This window comes from Nerophis lumbriciformis, linkage group LG14 (genome assembly GCF_033978685.3).
Source record: "Nerophis lumbriciformis linkage group LG14, RoL_Nlum_v2.1, whole genome shotgun sequence".
NCBI classification, from domain to species: Eukaryota; Metazoa; Chordata; class Actinopteri; order Syngnathiformes; family Syngnathidae; genus Nerophis; species Nerophis lumbriciformis.
Genome location: NC_084561.2, coordinates 26432691 through 26451241, shown reverse-complemented (window position 1 = coordinate 26451241; position 18551 = coordinate 26432691). Strand labels below are relative to the sequence as shown.

Sequence of the window (18551 nt, the reverse complement as noted above, 5' to 3'; positions counted from 1 at the left end):
ATTAAAATGGAATTGGTTAAAAACAGTCACAGAACTATTCTCCAAGCTTCAACACCACTGGAAGCAAATGTTCACTTTTCCAATGTTAGATGATGGCTTATACTGTATTAGAGATGGAAATGAGACACTGGAGAAGGTTGTTTTATATATTATAATGCTTCATATTGAACAATTCAATTGCATTCTATAGGTTTGGCCTTCGCAAAAGTCTTCTACGATATCGTAGCAAAATGATTTGTTTCTGCGCCAACATTAAAGCGAGTGTCGCTGCATATTGTTTATTACAACTACAACTACGTACAGGAAGCTTTCTCTCTGGAAGCTACTCGCTGGTCAACAAGAGTTGCGGTTGCTCACACAGGAAAACATGTGGACAAAAATTGCAAGTAAGTCCCGCGTGCTTGTACCCAAACAAAGATTGTGGATGACTGACAAAAGGTTCAATCTGTTCCTGTAATTCTACTTTCAAATTCTCCCACCTCCATAGACATGCACCTGGGGATAGGTTGATTGGAAACTCTAAATTGGCCCTAATGTATGAATGTGAGTGTGAATGTTGTCTATCTGTGTTGGCCCTGCGATGAGGTGGCGACTTGTCCAGGTGTACTCTGCCTTCTGCCTGAATGTAGCTGAGATAGGCTCCAGCACTCCCCGCGACCCCGAAAGGGACAAGCGGTAGAAAATGTATGGATGGATGAATGGATGGATAAACATGCTCGTGTGTTGAGAGCAATGCACTGAGTGAGAACTCTTATATCCAGTTTAAAAGCCAGAGCCGGGGAAAAAAAGAAACACAAACGTACCAATTTATCAATAACGGCAAAATTACTGAGTTAATTTTCATTCATCGTTCGATTAATTGACTTATTGGCAATCAGCCGAGGCCTAAAATTGTATTAATTGTTTAAATGCATCTGGACATCCAATGTAATGCTTTTTAATTCAATTTACGCAAAATCCATTTAAAGATTCTAATGATTTTTTTTGACCCGCGAAATCCCAGTGGTCTGTAATACACAATCTATGCAAAATTTTAACGAAAGCACTACCATCGTATGTTATGTAAACCACAAGTTAGTGTTTGAAATGTACAAAAAACAAAAAACAAACATGACCCCTTTATTACACAAACGCACATCCAGTGAGAATAGTTCAATACAATAAAAAAAAGCACAAAATAGGTCACATACTTCTATGAAGGTTTTAGCTTTATAAGCTAAGTCATAGTAATCATGCTAAATATGTATCACTTTAGTTGCAATAACACTAATGGGAAATGTATGTGATTAGTCAACTCTCATTTTATGAAGATGCTTAATATTGGAATTAAAGTTGTTCTTTTTAGAATTTAAACGTCACATGGTGCCCCCGCGACCCGACCTCGGATAAGCGGAAGAAGATGGATGGATGGATGGATGGTGAAAAAAAAAAAAAGCAGTCAAAAAAAAATAAAAATATGATGAGCAAGCAGTATAAAATCAAGATAATGAGTATACACTGTCCAACCATGTCAACATATTTCATGCCCAATAGCTGAACTCTGGCACAAATGACAGAACCACTCTGCTGAACTCAAAGAGAGGCTGGAGCTAGGCTGACTCAGCATGAAGCTAAATCAAGCACGGGAGCATTAATTATACATAGCATTATCAATCAGGGTAAAGTATGCGTGTGGTTCTAAATTTTAAGATTGATCGGACAGCCAATCCATCTAACACCTGTGACCGCCATTGTTGGCTTTCTGCTGATCAGCTAAAGCTCTGCAGCACAGGGAGTACTGGGATGTGGTATGAAGAGGGGATTGTAGTAAATGGGTTGAAAGAGGGGGGAGGTATGTCATTTGCTCATGGCAGTGATTTGTTTGTTCAGAAGGGGGAGGACTGCAGGGGGATTTAGGGGGAGGTGAGCAGCAAACTGGTAGGGTTTAATGATCAACTTGGTCCCCCTCCTCTCGGGAGTGGGCAGTATATAACATGGGGCAGCATGCATCTCACATTAAGTTACATGGAAGTGTGGGAGCAGGGTAGAAGGCAAATAGTGTTGCCCTAGTACATTTAGACAACAAGTATAGCAAAAAAAACTTTAAAGAAACATGCAGTTTTGCCTATTATTGCTGCTAGCCAGTTCTACTGCTGCGATTTCTCTGAAAAACCTTGGTCAAGAAGATATTCTCACACTACCTTTCGAAAACCTTACAACAGAACCAAGTCCTACAGAGGCAATGTCTCGCTTTGCCATGCTCGATGATGTTCGCCTACTTGCAAATGGCCTTCTGCAGCTGGGTCAGAGCTTACGGGAGTTTGTTCACAAGACCAAGAACCAAATCAATGACATTTTCCAAAAACTTAATATTTTTGACCGGTCCTTTTACCAGCTTTCAGTGGTCACATCAGAGATCAAGGAGGAAGAGGAAGAGCTGAAGAGGACAACCAGTGCCCTAAAAGCCAACAATGATGAGATCAAGAACCTGTCTATGGAAATTAACTCGAAAATCAACAACATTGTGCAGGAGCGTGCACAGCTGCAGAGTAAGGTGGGAAGTCTTGAGGAGACACTAAAGGGGCTATCCCAGAGTATGATCCCTGCTGACCAGATCAAAGAAATTACAGCGCTCAAAGTAAGGGAACCAAATTTATTTTTCTACTAATGCACAAGTCATGGTAAACAATGTGTTAATTCTTGACAGTGACTAGGAGAGAGAAAGAGAACTGTTAAGATAACTGTATAGTGGTGCTGCATTCTTTACTATAAATCAGTAATGTACTTGACACATACATGTTTTACACTGCACATATGCAGGGTTGTTGCAAAAATCTTATATAGCCTATGTTTTCTCTTAGGATTAATAGTCTAACTATCATCTATTGGTGATGGCTAAAATTAGTATGGTTTATTTTAAATAATGTAATATTACTATTGTACCTTATTGAGTTAATATTTAAGTAAAACTGGAGAAGACTGACATTCGGTTGTAAATGAGAAAGCAATTATAATTTCAGTTTTGACCTGTCATTTTCAGGACGTGATTGAAACTCAAGAGAAAACTATTTCGAGTCTCCTCAAAGCTGTGCAGGACCAGCATGAGCAACTAGACCAGCAGAAAATAAAAATCAAAATTATGGAGGACAAGGTAAACAACCTTTTGTTTTGGTCAAAACAAAGTGAATTAGAATTTTAAGGAACTGTCTTGTGCAAAAGTTTAGTTTATGAAGTAATTTGATGAGGAGACACAAACATGTAGAAAGTTTGCAGATAACATTGCCTAATAATGTTAATGTAATGGTGTTGTGTTGTAGTTCAACTATGACAATTTCCAAGACACAGCTGATAAGCCAGTAGATTCAGAGACGACAACTCCAGATATGTTTGAGGACTTGACAAACTCAACTGACATGGATATAAATGGTAACATTATTACATAAAGCTTAACATACCTTTAATGACTATTCAAATGTAAAGGAAAGTGAAAGTGGATTTAGCTTACTTTCTTGAATTGTCTTGGTTATTTCAGATCTCCCCATTGACTGCAGTGAGTTGTTTGAAAAAAACAAGAGCAGGAGTGGAGTCTATGTCATCAAGCCAAAACAATCTAAGCCTTTCAACGTTTACTGTGAAATGAGTGCTGGTGGGTGAAACTTTTACTTTACATACATTATTAGTGACAGTATTTCTATTCAAAAGTCTCTATATATCATAAAACAAAAACACTTCTGGATTCTTGTGTAAACTGGCATCAAACCTTACAGAGAAAAATATTTCCATACACTCTTAGATGGAGGTTCAACTGTGATCCAACGCAGGGTTGATGGTTCAGTAGATTTTGACCAGAATTGGGAAAAGTATGAGAAGGGTTTTGGAGATCTGGAAAGTAAGTACCCTTATAAACACCAAATAATTAAAACATTCCAAAAATTGCTTTCTAAACTATTGATAATATATACATGTAAACTGCTGCTTAAAGCTTATCAGAACAAACTAGGCAGATTCTACTGAAGCTGTTAAAAATAACTACTATGCATTGGTCTTATGCAGAGGACTTCTGGTTGGGTCTAAAGAAGATCCACAGCCTTACACACCAAGGAGGATACATTTTGAGAACTGATCTAGAGGACTGGAAGGAGGATAAGCACTGGGCTGAGCACCACTTCTCACTAGATGGTCCTGTTGAGCACTACACCCTCCGTGTTAGCCACTTCTCTGGTGACCTGGTTGATGCCATGGCCAACAGTTCTAATGTGAACTTCTTCACAAAAGATAAAAATAACGACAACCAACACAACCCTAACTGTGCACGCAGTTACACAGGTACTGTATATAATATTTTAAGTACCCACAGCATCAGCAGAATGTTTACCATGATGACCTAGCCTCTCACAAACTTTTGACAGGTGGTTGGTGGTTCTCTGGGTGCGGAGAAAACAACCTCAATGGAAGGTACGTCTGGGTTAGAGCAAAGGGTCTTTCTTCAAGAAGGAGGGGCCTTCCTTGGAAACCTGGCAACGGGGTAGCATATTCCCTCAAGAAGACCAAGCTCTCCATTAAACGACTCACAACTGCGGAAGGTTTTAACTGAACTTAACATTCCCTGCGGACCATTACAACAACACAGGCAGTATCTAAAAAAAATAAAAAATAAACACCAATATGCAGCACTCAACCAAAAAGGGAACGCACTAAAATATACAGTATGTATGCTTATATCCTGTATGCCACCACATTCTTGATGTTGTATCAAACTGGTTATTTTCTTTAAAGCTTTTTGGTAGAGGCTGTTGTACTGCACCTAAATAGGACGTCACAAATGATAGTACTGCTATGGAGAAATGATAGATTAATGCCAGACAGGTCATCAACCTAATCGGTCTGATCCAGTTCGGGCAGAGGAGCTGTCCTCACGTAACATTAGGAGTCACTTGCAACATGGAGAAATTGATTGATTGTGCTGTCTACGATGTCATGATAAAGCAGCAGACGGCAAAACAGCAAAGGAGTGACTGACAAGCAAATCCAAGTTGCCTTACTTGTAAGTGAACATGAAGGTGTCTAAGTCTACTTTGGCATGTTATAGTAGCTTAGGACAAAACAAAAAAGGTAAAAACAAGTCAAAGAAACAATAAAAAACAAAACACTATTCACATTGTCGAAAAGTATAGTTTACAGACAGGTGATCCGTTTCCCACACACACACATTCATTTCTTTAACTAGGCACCCAGCCTAAATATTAAATTGTATTTTGTTTTGGTAGTGAGATGTATTGTAAAGTGTTTTCTTTTATGATTTGTTGTCATTTTTTACTCATTGAAATATTTAAATCATGCACCTGTAATTTTGCTATGTATTATCGTAAAACAGACATAATTAACGTGTATCTCTAATATTGGGTCATATTGACCCTTGCCCATTGTAAACAAAAGTTGTGTAAATGTTTGTCATACATCATGTCTCATACACGCTGACAATGTAGGTCTTTCAAAACTGATGGCCTAATAAAGAAAAACAAGCAAATGACTGAGATCTTTATGGAATGTTTTTAAGTACAAAGTACAAATACTATTTTATGTATCACTTTTGCATTACCAAAATTGTGGAAAATCACAATGTCTGCTGGCCTGCGAGTCACGGTAAACAAAATGTATATTGCTGCTTTAATTTTGGAGCCCTTTGTAAACCATATGATTTATAAGCAAACTAATATGCTAAATGACAGCAGAGCTATATCAGCTGCAACTAATAGTGACATCTATTGAAATGGCAATGACAAAAATCGTACTTGGGCCAACAGCCTACGCAACATTATGGTTTATGGTTTAAGTTTATTTCCAACATGCATACAGTTACAATATGATACTAGGGGTGGACAATTAATCAAATTTTGATTTCGATTATGGCTTTTTACGATCATGAAAATATAATAATCAGAAAAAAATTCAGAGCTTTTAACGGTGGAACGGATGACGAGCGAATGAGTGAAAAAAGCTTGTCTACTGGAAGTTTGGGATCTTACCATGGTTGCTACTTATTTTTTGACACATCGCTAGTATGCCTAATCAATAATCACTACACTCAACAAAAAAATAAGGCATATGATTTCTGCATTGATGTAACAGTGGACAGAGTCCCATAATTGGCCAATACAACGAAATCTGGTGTTAAATGCAGAATATCAAGGCAGTAAAATGCTGTCATTGTCGGGAGAAGAAACATCTGTTAGAGAAAATGTGTTCGGGACCACTCAATCCCCTAAACACGCAACTGCCCCATCCTTAACAATTTTGGGGCGGTCACTAGAAGCTGCGACTTAACAACGAAGCTAAAACTAGCGATAACAATCCATACAACCACAACACATCTTATCTGCTTGTGTTGTTGTGAACTACATCATCGATGTAGGATCAACTTACAAACATGGCAGCAGTCGCAACTTGGGAGGCGCTCTCTATTTTTGTTTAAACAGCCTCAAGTCGCCTCCACACGACAAGCTGGATGTGATGGGTTCTACATGTAAAGCGACTTTGGGTACTTAGAAAAGCGCTATATAAATCCCAGTTATTAATTAAGCTAAGAACAGCAGCACACTTCACCCCTTTACAATAATAGCGTGGTGCGCCACATCCGGTCTGACTGCACTAACAATTTAAAGGTTTCAAAAAAGTATCTTACACAAGCATAATGAACTTTAAAGCGCTTATTGATATATTTACACATCTGCTTTTGTGCTTTGACCTAAAATACTGGTCAAATTTGTCCAAAGACATATTGCACCAATAAATGTGAGAGATTTTGCATTAACAAAAAAACACTTTGACACAAAAAGCACACACTCTATGGTGGTAAAATAAGTGTAAAAGGTTAAAAAAAATTAAATAAAAAAGTACCAGCAGAGTGGAAAAAACAAGTTGCCTCTATATTGAAGCTATTATCATATATGTCTGATTTATGACACCAAAAGACTTTCAAAGTTTGCAAATGAATAAATATGATCAAAATAGTATAAATTTCAAGGAGATTCCAGAGCCATTTTGAGAGATAATGGGGAAGCCAGTCACGTGATTACGTGACGTCACGCTAGGAACCACAGATCCCTTCCCTATCAATAATGCTAATCAAGCAGACTTTGTGAGAGCCAACAACTACTACTTTTGGAAAAATTATGATCCAGGACCTTATATTCTTGAGCCCTAACACAAAGAGGATGAGCAATACGTTTTAGAAGCCGAGTGATGGATGCAGTTTCATTGTGACACTAGCATCCGCATCATTGCTAGGTGCTGAACATACAAACTAACAATAACAAACCACAGTAATACAAACCCTTATTGTAGTATTTCCACTTGCGCTGGGATGCCGACCAACGGGACGCTCACATAAAGATTCAATCGCAATCCTCACTAAGTGTTAAAAAAGATTTATTGTGGGGTCTATTTCGCCATTTCGGTAATGTGAAAGTCGACCAGCCTGTCAGACCATGGCCACATTTGTCTACTACCAAGTGACAGTTGCATGAATTATAATATAGAATTTACTTTTAGCAAGTTTGAGACAAAGCAGAAGCAGCCGTCGGCCCAGTATGTCAACAACAGCAGCACCACATCTCTTTCCAATATTTGCGTATTTCCAGTATGACTGTAAGAGTGCAGAACCGTTACTACTGTGACGTCAAACTCCGAAAATAGCTGAGGGTATTCAGAGCGCAATATTCAAAATGGCTGACTGAAGTTGTGGCATTTTGTAATGTTTAAACGGTGTTTTCACATACTTTGTGGATTGTATATACAATTGGATATGGTTTAATGGATACAATGAAACACAAATAAGCATGTAAAGTCAAATTGTTTTTCCACTCTACTGGTACTTTAAAACGTAAAAACTAAATTGTATTGTTTTTTATATTGCTATTGCTATTTAGATGTTTTTATTGCTATTATTTTACTTGTGGTTTATTTGTTACGAATATCCGTTTTATTTTTAACTACATTCAAAGTTGAGTTTTGGTGGTACAATAAATACACATGTTTTCAAATTAATGAATAATTGTGTAATTAATCATGATTACAATATCAATCAAAATAATTGTGATTATTATTTTTGCCATAATTGTCCAGCTCTATATAATACATCACATTTTTGTCAGTTTCTCATTACAGGAAGAAGCAGAGCTTATTTAATCCTAACCCTTTTTCCACTTCATAGCAATTAACATATTTATTCACTTTCTGTTGTCCATTTATACAAAATTTGCTTCACAAATAATAAATAAAGTTCTCAATAAATAGTTAAATGAGTTAAAAATTACATGATAAGAAGAATAAGATTCTCATTTTCCAATAAAGTATAAAAAAAAAAAAATCAGGATTCTTCTTCTTTGTACTTGGTAAACACTGAGTTTGAACAATTTTTTATACTGGATCATATTACCGTACTACAGTTTGATTTCTTTGCCTAATCCATTCCATAATTTAATTACACATACTGATACACTCAACATTTTCAGTGTTGTATGTGCATACAAATGTTTTAAATGAGCCTTTCCTCTAAGGTTACATTTACAAGTATAAACCTCCATGTTGCGATATCTCTACATGAAGTTCTGACAAGTGAGGATTTATAACAGCCAGGAAACTAAGTATTTAGGCTAATAAGATTGATTTTTGCTACTCAGTCACACATGATACAATAACATTCCAAAGCATTTTATAAAAACTTAAAGGTGGGGAACGATTGTAGACTGTGCAAATGTTTTTCTCTGTACCTGTATGTGGTGTTTGGCACATATACATCCCTGGCAGGAAACTCCAATATCTCTCTGGTGGGTCGCACTCTGCTGTCTGGGTAAGGTTTAACCTGCAGAAGGTCAGGTGTCAAGCAATAGTGGGGGTTCTCTGGAGCTGGGGAAATGTCCAACTTCAACTGGGCTGCAGGGAAAAGACAGTAAGAGTACGTTTAGTCAACCAACTGATTTTTACAAGGGGCGTCTAAGAGCACTCTTCTCTCTTCTATGAGATGTTTATACCTGTGATGGGTCTGAGTCTCCTCAACACTGAAGAAGGTCGTCTCATATCAGCAAGAAATTTGTACAAGTCCTCATCACTCAGTCTATCACCCTCCTAAAGCCAAAATGCAGATCATGAGATTGAACAATTCAACACGTACAATGAGCCAAGTAAACGATGATGGACCGAACTGCTGGTCAATAAGACTAAAATAGCCGCAAACAATGGTGTTGAAAAAGCCGTTATTCCGAGCTATGCTATCTCCCACAATCAGCGTAGTCAGGGAGAAGAGTCCTTTTAGGCGATGTTTTACTATTACATGAAGATGGGCAGCAGCAGGACCGGAAAGAACAGAACTGGTTTGTAGTGCAGCGGGGCAACAGACTCGGGAAGACAGGCCCTAGACACCCAGAAAAGCTTCAGGCATGCGCAAGAAGCCAAGCTGTGGGTAGAAAAGCACACCTCAGTAAGAGGGGAATGTCTGCTAAAAGGCTATGAAAGCTGGATCGCTGCCAAAGGTTTGGTTTCAATATCTAACTAGCAAGTAAGACTGGATGTTTTGGGGCAGGTAATACAGCGTTTACTGTGGCATTTGGTACGCTATCTAGCAGCGAGAAAGCTTGTAACTCAAATTATGCTTGTAACTTCAAGCATAAGAAAAAGCAGAGAGACCGCTCGTATCTCAAAATACTCGCAAGTAAAAAGGTACTCGTGAGATGAGGTACCACTGTAAGAGTAGAGACGAGGCTGTGCAGACCTGTTTAAAGAAGTTGGTGATGGTGAGAGTAGCAGGTCGGAAACCAGTGAGACTACATGATTCATCTCCACTTGTGGTTCTCTCTAGCGATCGTCTTCCCATAATGCTTGAGTTCCTCCGTTCTGACCATGAGCCTTTTCTCTCTGTAATAAGAAAGTAAGTTCCAACAAATTAAGAGAAAATTAAGAATGTGCTAAAATATTTTCTCGTAAACCTTGTTTCCAAACTTAGTCCACTGGGCTAAAGATTAACCATTGCATTACATTTAAGCTTTAAAATTAACACAAAATATACAGTCTTCCTAGAAATAACATTCTTCCACCATTGCTAGCTGGTACCCATGGAAGTGAGGAGTTAGAAAACCACCAAGGGTCAAACCCAAAAATAAAATTATAGAAATCAATATGACTGGACACTAAAGACATTTTGTTGTGATTGAGTATGCTTTAGTTATTATTTGTCAATGCAAAGTTGTTTTTTAGATAAAAAAAGTGCAATATTTTGAAAGCTATGAGTTTTGTGCATGACCACAAGACCTCGGTTATATCCTCTTTTGCACAAGCAAGACTGACAAACACTGATTCTATGCGTGCACGCACACACACAAACACACACACACGCACAGAATATTAAAAGAAAAAGACCTGAAAGGCTCATCTCCAGCTCAGTATCTCTCTCAAGACTGCCAGCACTGTTGACAATATTCATTAGGTGAATCGCAGTCCAAGCAAAGGGCATGCGATACCGGCCCAGGCGTTGGCAGAATTGGTCGGACTGGGCGCGGAGTTTCTCCAATTTCTCTTTATTCTACAAAAAAGAGAGACCACCCACCATAACTGGTGTGCACACTTATTGGACAATTTTTAGAGTGCAGAATTATTATGCATCTAAATGTTTTTTTTTTCTTCCATCTCACACTTCTTGTTATGAGAATCAGTGTCATGTCGGTAGGTCACCACTGATCTGTGTTATTTTGTGCTGCAACAACCACAGCCTCTCAGATAATGTTAGAGAACTGCAGTTTATTTTTTACATTTTGCCTATCATTAACAATCTACATGTATATGTAAGACAAGAACACATACTGTATGTCTTTCTTTTTTTTATGGATTCTAATTTGTAATATACAGCAAGTACAAGGTCGCTAACAATGCTAATCAGCTAATGGTAGCAAATTCTTGCGTTCATAAAGCCCTCTAAAAAAACATCCAAAAACCGCCAACAATATTCTATTTATATGTCGTAACCTGACTATTAACCAAGTATTATCGATTTTGTTATTATAAGTGCTAACGCAGATGGACTACTTTTAGCGGCGCCATGATCACAGACAGCGAACTGGCTTGTGCTGCTATATTTACCTATTGAGCTGGTGAGCTGCATCGCCTCTAAGTTGGTAAAAGTTCATTGTAGATTATAAATCATGCCTCTCACTTGTATAGTACAAGGCTGTGGCCATTAACCGAGAAGTTGGTCAACTTTGACATTCAACTTAGACCCATAGATGGCGAAAAAGATACGAAAAGACGCCTTTTTCGTTTTTGTCTGTTTTCTTACCTGCATGAGGATTATGATTAATTCTTCATCGAAAAGGAAAAAATATGAATTCCATCACTCGGCATCCCACTAAGAGTAGATATTGTACAGTTAGTGATTGTTTCATCATGATCGTAGTTTGTATTTCTTGATTAACACTTAGCAATAGTGCCACTTGCTGGATCTGCTTATCACTTAGCTTCTAAAACTTGTAGCTTGTCCTCATATTCAGGCTAAAAAATAGAAGGTTCTGGATCATCGTTTGTCTCCAAGTAGTCCTTGTTGGCTCATGAAATTTGCCATGAGTAGTAGTTGTTATTGTCAAAGGTAATAGCAAACATTATAATGCCTGTGTAATTAATTCACAGTCATATGCTTAAAATTTGCAAAATAGGTAAATATTACATGTTATTATGAATGTGCTGTTACTACATTACATATACTGTACTTACAGCATGTATATAAGACGGTGATGAAGGTTTTAGGATGTTTTAGAGCGCTTTGTAGCCGCAACAAAGCGAATCCCATTACTTACATTGTTAGCTGACTTGCTAGTGTTTATTTACGAGTTAGATTGCATAAATAAATAAAAAAAGTGTGTTCTTGTCTTACACAAGGATTGTGAATGATAGGGATTTTTTTTTTTAAAGTGCAGCTCCCGTTTAACAGAGGTTTCTTTTGCCTAAAATCTTCCTACTTCCATATATTGGGCTTAAAGAATGTATGCAAAATGTATACCAAAGCATAATTATCAAATATTATCTAGACCACAAATAAGTGTTTTAAATGTGGATTAAAACCACTATAGGTCTCCTTTAGATCCAATAAACAGTTAAAGTAATACAGCCTAGAGTTGGAAAATATGCATTAGCATGATGATGAAGTCATAATACTTTTTGGTGCCCACACCATCTCTGTGACTCATACAGAAGAGACTCTTTAAAATATGCAAAATATGAAGATGCTGGTTTTCTGAGTAACTGTACCTTGGTAGCATCTGATTCTTTGAAGACCATGTAGGGTTCAGCACATTCCCCAATATCTCCTTGCTGCAGTACTTTTTCCAGCTGAGAGATTAAGAAAAAATAATAATAATTACTATCCCAAAACACAGCAAGGAGATGATCATAGAAGTCAATGCCATGATTAATTTTTGAAACAACAGAAAAATTATGAGTGTCTGACCTTGATGACCAGAAAGACATCCTGAGAGGGATATGTGATGGAGAACACAGCAGAGCGGGCCAATGTGGAAATGGCTGCAGTCTGAATATGTGGACGCAACATAGCCTTTGTCTGCTCGGAATTTAGGTCAAAAAAAAAGTTCTCGGATATCTGTTGAACACATAGAAATATAGACATAAATTGGATTTTAATTGAATAAATGCACATTCAAAAAGCATGATATTATACTACATAATAATGATGTAATCGTTTGGTAAGTGGACATGTTTTCTGTTTAAAATGTCGCTTGTTTCCCTGAAGGGCTTGTCATTTATCATTTTTTTCAGACTATAAGGCACACCTAAAATCCTTTAATTTTCTCAAAAATTGACAGTGCTTACGGACCTCAAAGCAATTTTATTTGGTGCATGGTGTAATGATAAGTGTGATCAGTAGATGCCAGACACACATAGAACCGCAGGTTGACTGACGCCTGTTTAATAATTGATGCTGACAAGCAACACCAAAACTTTGACGTTTCATTGAGAATATAGAACATTACACACAGCACACAGAAATCTGTCAAAATGTTTTAGTACGACTAGGGTAAGTTACCAAGGCGCACCGCTTGATGGAATTCAGAGCATTACGTCTACTGTAGTCATAGGTACTGTGATTAAACAAATGAGTATTATTATGGTGTGTGTATGAGGACCCCAAAATAGCACCTATTATGATACATTATCTGGGGTTTTGTTTCGAAATATTATGTAAAACCAACTTTTCTTACCTACTGGTTTCTACTAAAAAATATGCGCGCGTCCGCCATTGTAGTGCGCGCTGTAGTCAATCAGGTCCTCCTTTTTCCTCCATTCTCTTATTGTGAGGCATTCATCCTCCACTGTTTCCATTTCTAATATAAAGTAGCGTACATTTCTAACTTATATATGTCAGTAGACTTGCTATGGAAGTGCTAAAAACTACCGGTGGAACAAAGATCACGAGGAGAATATGCTGTCGAAGCGGAGCCCAGTAAATAAGACTGCCCACAAAAGGGCGCACCCAGTAGAGGCAATCAGAAATCGACTTGAAGATGGTCTGTAAATCATAAGCTATGCAACATTTTGACCAAAGAACCAGCAAAATGTAGACCACAAGGAAGTGTTTTATATGCAAAAAAAATCATAATACATAATCATAATACAACCCTTTAATGCGCCTTGCCTTATAATGCCGTGCGCCTTTTGTATGAAAATAGAGCTGATTAGACCAGCGTATCAGCAGTGCGTCTTATAATCCGGTGAGCTATATGGTCCGACAAATATGGTATTCCTCAGACAGATACTCATTTCCAATGTGCAGGTCAACAAGGTAACATTTTGTAGTTCAACAAAACTTAAGTCGTCCAAAATGTGATTTAATAAAGGCTCCACTCCCACCCCTCAGCAATGGAAGAATAACAGCTTACCTTTTTCTTTTCCTTGACATCGTATAAAGCCAAACTAGCAAATATGGGTTCAATTTCGATCTCAAACCTACAGCGGGGAAAAAAGAGAGTGGATCAGCAAACGCTCCATTAAATAAAAAATATTTTTGGACCCAGAAATAGTCTTCCCACTACTTACTTTAAGGACAAACACTTGACAAGTAACCTCTGACCGAAGTGTTCTTTGGGTACTTCGGGCACGCAGTGTCGCTCAATGGGGTCCTCCTACACAGGGGGCACATAAACATACAACTGTTGTGTTGTGTCTATCGCCCTAAAATTATTGATGTTATTAATAAAATAATAAACCAACATCATGACTAACAAAAACAATTGTATCTTAACTGCCTGTAAATTGCACCCAATAAACTATTTAAAGAGGCAAACCATCTAAAATTAAAATATGTTTTTGAGGCAGCAGCTTGCAACATTAATACTAGGAGAATGACAAACAGCAGTGGACGACCGGCGGCACTGTTGTCAACAAAAGTACCACCGATAAGTTGAGCAATGCTTTTGTAACAACTGTGAATACTCATGATTATTGCAATTTCAAAAGTGTGATTAATCTGACTTTAAAAAAATATCATTTGACAGCACTGATTATATGTAATATTTGTGTTAAATGTTTTTATTTGTGACCGCACAAACGTCTAACTGTTGAGCCGTACATTTGTACCTTAACGTAAGAGTGCCCCAATTTAAGAGTGTTTTGAGAGAAGAGCTGTCTCTCGGCTAATTGTTATGCTTTAAGTTAGAAGCAAAAACTGGAGTTAAAAACATCCCCGCCATTAGTGAGCGAAGCAAATGCCAAAGTAAACCCCGTAAGGGCAGCCCAAAACATCAAGGTGCTACTCGCTAATGTTATCTCATAGTGAGAGATCGCCATAATAATAAGTGGATGATATTGATTGAATTAAAGAAATAAATAATCAAAAACATGACCAAGCATGTTGCCAACTTGACAAAGCAATTTGAGCGTATCCATGCCAGTCTGCACCATAGTGAACCAGCATGAGTCTAACGCCAGCAAGCAATGTTAAAATTATACCTTAACAACGCACATTCACCTATGAAAATATGGAACAGCTGCTGATAGTGTGTTTGAGAAGAGAAGCAGCTTCAGAAGGCAGAAGGCAATAACATAGAAGTCCACTCTCCAAGGTAAAATTTGTACATAATCATAACAATATTTCATAAAACTACTGAAGTTGTTTGTACCACATTCTATTGTATTTTTTTGTATACAATATTTCATCTCTAAAAGTTTTTCTTTTTGAAAGGTATGTTACTGGGCATGTCATTTTGGGGGACGCCAAGCACCAATTAAATGTATTTTAATGAATTTCAACGGGAGACGTTGATTTGCGATACAAGTGATTTGAGTTATGATTCTCGTCATAGAACAGATTATTAACCTTGCAAGTCGCGATACTACTGTATATGGATGTATGTCAGAGTTTCATCAAATTCACCAAACATGAAATTAAAATATACAGTGTATATATACAGACAGTTTAGGCTTTACGAACATGCAGTTTCACAAATGGGTCACCGGGAGTTATACTTATGGTGAACTCAAAAGAATAATGGTCAAATAACTTGTGTTTAGGTGAAGTACTGCTGCATAGTGGTATGAAGAGGTATGTACTATACCTCATCAAGAGCTGGGTGCAGAGCAAAGAGTTCCCGATGGCGGTTGGCCTTGCGGTGCTCCTCATTGTGTCTGTCAATCTCTTCATTGGGGGCGCGATCAAGGAGATGAGGGAGGAGAGCGTCAGGGAGGGAATTCTTCAGGTCAAAGATGCTGCATGCCCAGCTGCCCCGAGGCGTGTCATCGATGGACATTGACCGCCGCTTTAAGTCATCCTACAAAACAACCATTGTATAAAAGTATAAATGTCATTGGTACAAAAGCTCAAGACAGCATATTTAGGACAGTTATATGGTTAAATTATTATTAATATAAGATTCTATAGAATAATTATTTAAGACTATAACCAAGTCGACTGTATTTACCTCAAAATGGTATGTCTCAAAACAAATAAACCTAAGGTGTAGCGTTATCGCCCCGTAATGGTCAATTTTAGGGCTACATGTCTTAAACGAGCTCTGATCGCCCAGAGTTACTCTTAGACAAAAACACGACCACAAATACGAAAGACATCTGCAATTTCAATACAAAACAAACTAAATATCTTAATGTACAATATCTACTTACAAATGTTTGACAAAGTTTCGTGATGAAGCTTACACGTGCGGATTTTTACCATTTTTGTTTCTTGTATAGGTCGCTTAAAAGGTCCGACAGGAAACAATGACTTGAGCACTTACTCGGAGTAGAACATTCATACTTTGTTGTCCAATCGTTGTTTAAAGTCTGATTTTTGTAATTTATTTTGATTTTTTTAAGGGTTCAATGAGTAGTCTTCTTCTACTCACCCCACTGCTGCTTCATCGTGACCCATTCCTTGCTTTTGCCCCCGGTAGCGGGAGTACTGCATGAATGAGCAACCCTAAAGTTAAACGGTTTCATCAAGCCTATTTGGGTGATGTCCGGCAGGCCAAATTAAAAGCTTTGGCGGGCCGGATGTGGCCCGCGGGCCGCCAGGTGAATAGAACTGACATACATTAAACAATATTTGGAATATTGCAGCAAACTGCATACTAAATCTGGATCCATCTAGATAAGATTTTATAACTCACTAGTTTGCATGATTTCTCCTGTGAGATTTACAAATCATGGCCTGGGTATCTCTTGGCGGAGTTGGCATCTTCACATGCCCGTATGGTTTTACTTGCGGTAGTCTTGTTGCCTCCCACATTTCAAAAACACGCATGAAAGGCTAATTGCTAACTGTAAATCACTCAATGTTGTCTATGCAGTATGTTCCCTGTCTTTTGACTGGTGACTAGTCCAAGGTGTGCCCTGCCTATCGCCAAAGTCAGCTGGGATAGACTCTGGCTTATCCGTGACCAAATAAATGGATGGACTACACAAATCGTAACCTGGTCATCTTGATAGCTGCTGCTGTCCGGCAATTCGTCAGCCTCAAACACTTGTTTGGGCAAACCTTTCTGGCGCTCCTTCTGCTTATCCAATGAATTGGGATTGAAACCTGTGCCAAGTTTGTGGTATCTGAAAATAATATCATGAAAACAATTGCACGTGGTCATTAAAGCTGTGCTGTTTATTTTATTATATGCATTCTTCTACACAAAAAAGCCTTACTTTCTGTTGACAATGGCCCAGTCCTCTGTATAAGATCTGACACAGTCTCTCACATGAGGGTCGGTATCCCTGAAAACAGCCCATTACAAACACGTTTTAAATAATACAAATAGTTTATTTTATTTTATTTTTTCAAATCTAACATTTCAGAATCATCACATCTGCATGTCAGGCTTAATTAAATTAGTTTAGACCAACGAGTAAAAGCGACACAAAGAAAATAATGACTAAAATGATTAAAATGTGCGCAATTTCCCCTAACTGCTTCTTATTTTGGCTGCCATGTAAATATATATATAAATATAAAACACGATGTGAAAGTACAAATTAAATACGAACAAATCCTATGGAAAATGCACACAATAAGTCAAAGGCTGAGTGAAGACTTCTAAAAATCCCGACAAGTAAAACATTGTTTTGGCTTGTATTCTTTGATCTGGTCTAAACAATGTCATTATCTACATTTAGCATCATACATGATTAGGCCAATGCCTTACATGTGCTGATATTATTTAATGTATATGCAAAATATCAATTTAAGTTGACTCCTTGTACAAACCCCATTTCCATATGAGTTGGGAAATTGTGTTAGATGTAAATATAAACTAAATACAATGATTTGCAAATCATTTTCAACCCATATTCAGTTGAATATGCTACAAAGACAACATATTTGATGTTCAAACTGATAAACATTTTTTTTTTTGCAAATAATCATTAACTTAAGAATTTGATGCCAGCAACACGAATAATCATTAACTTTAGAATTTGATGCCAGCAACACGTGACAAAGAAGTTGGGGAAGGTGGCAATAAATACTGATAAAGTTGAGGAATGCTCATCAAACACTTATTTGGAACATCCCACAGGTGTGCAGGCTAATTGGGAACAGGTGGGTGCCATGACTGGGTATAAAAACAGCTTCCCAAAAAATGTTCAGTCTTTCACAAGAAAGGATGGGGCGAGGTACACCCCTTTGTCCACAACTGCGTGAGCAAATAGTCAAACAGTTTAAGAACAACGTTTCTCAAAGTGCAATTACAAGAAATTTAGGGACTTCAACATCTATGGTCCATAATATCATCAAAAGGTTCAGAGAATCTGGAGAAATCCCTCCAGACCAACATTGAATGACCGTGACCTTCGATCCCTCAGACGGCACTGTATCAAAAACCGACATCAATCTCTAAAGGATATCACCACATGGGCTCAGGAACACTTCAGAAAACCACTGTCACTAAATACAGTCTGTCGCTACATCTGTAAGTGCAAGTTAAAGCTCTACTATGCAAAGCGAAAGCCATTTATCAACAACATCCAGAAACGCTGCCGGCTTCTCTGGGCCCGAGATCATCTAAGATGGACTGATGCAAAGTGGAAAAGTG

The 18551-nt window shown here is 37.8% G+C and overlaps 2 protein-coding genes across 15 annotated transcripts in view; one reads left to right on the top strand and one right to left on the bottom strand.

The window, feature by feature from the left end:
• Positions 1-18551, bottom strand: part of dock7 (dedicator of cytokinesis 7) — a 92834-nt gene that overhangs the window by 53732 nt on the left and 20551 nt on the right. For all 14 annotated transcript variants that reach the window (XM_072914668.1, XM_072914669.1, XM_072914670.1 and 11 more), the window contains exons 4-14: positions 17167-17235; positions 16944-17073; positions 15591-15803; positions 14074-14159; positions 13917-13983; positions 12470-12619; positions 12271-12351; positions 10393-10555; positions 9749-9891; positions 9012-9105; positions 8751-8913 (exon numbers count right to left, since the gene is read on the bottom strand). In XM_072914668.1, coding sequence (XP_072770769.1) covers positions 8751-8913; positions 9012-9105; positions 9749-9891; positions 10393-10555; positions 12271-12351; positions 12470-12619; positions 13917-13983; positions 14074-14159; positions 15591-15803; positions 16944-17073; positions 17167-17235 — 1359 coding nt within the window. The remainder of the gene's footprint in view (positions 1-8750; positions 8914-9011; positions 9106-9748; positions 9892-10392; positions 10556-12270; positions 12352-12469; positions 12620-13916; positions 13984-14073; positions 14160-15590; positions 15804-16943; positions 17074-17166; positions 17236-18551) is intronic.
• angptl3 (angiopoietin-like 3) lies at positions 2012-5656 on the top strand. The gene is made up of 7 exons (XM_061975683.2): positions 2012-2617; positions 3020-3130; positions 3297-3405; positions 3512-3625; positions 3773-3868; positions 4033-4305; positions 4389-5656. Exons 1-7 carry the CDS (start codon positions 2093-2095, stop codon positions 4571-4573), a joined length of 1413 nt encoding a protein of 470 aa, XP_061831667.1. The 5' UTR covers positions 2012-2092; the 3' UTR covers positions 4574-5656.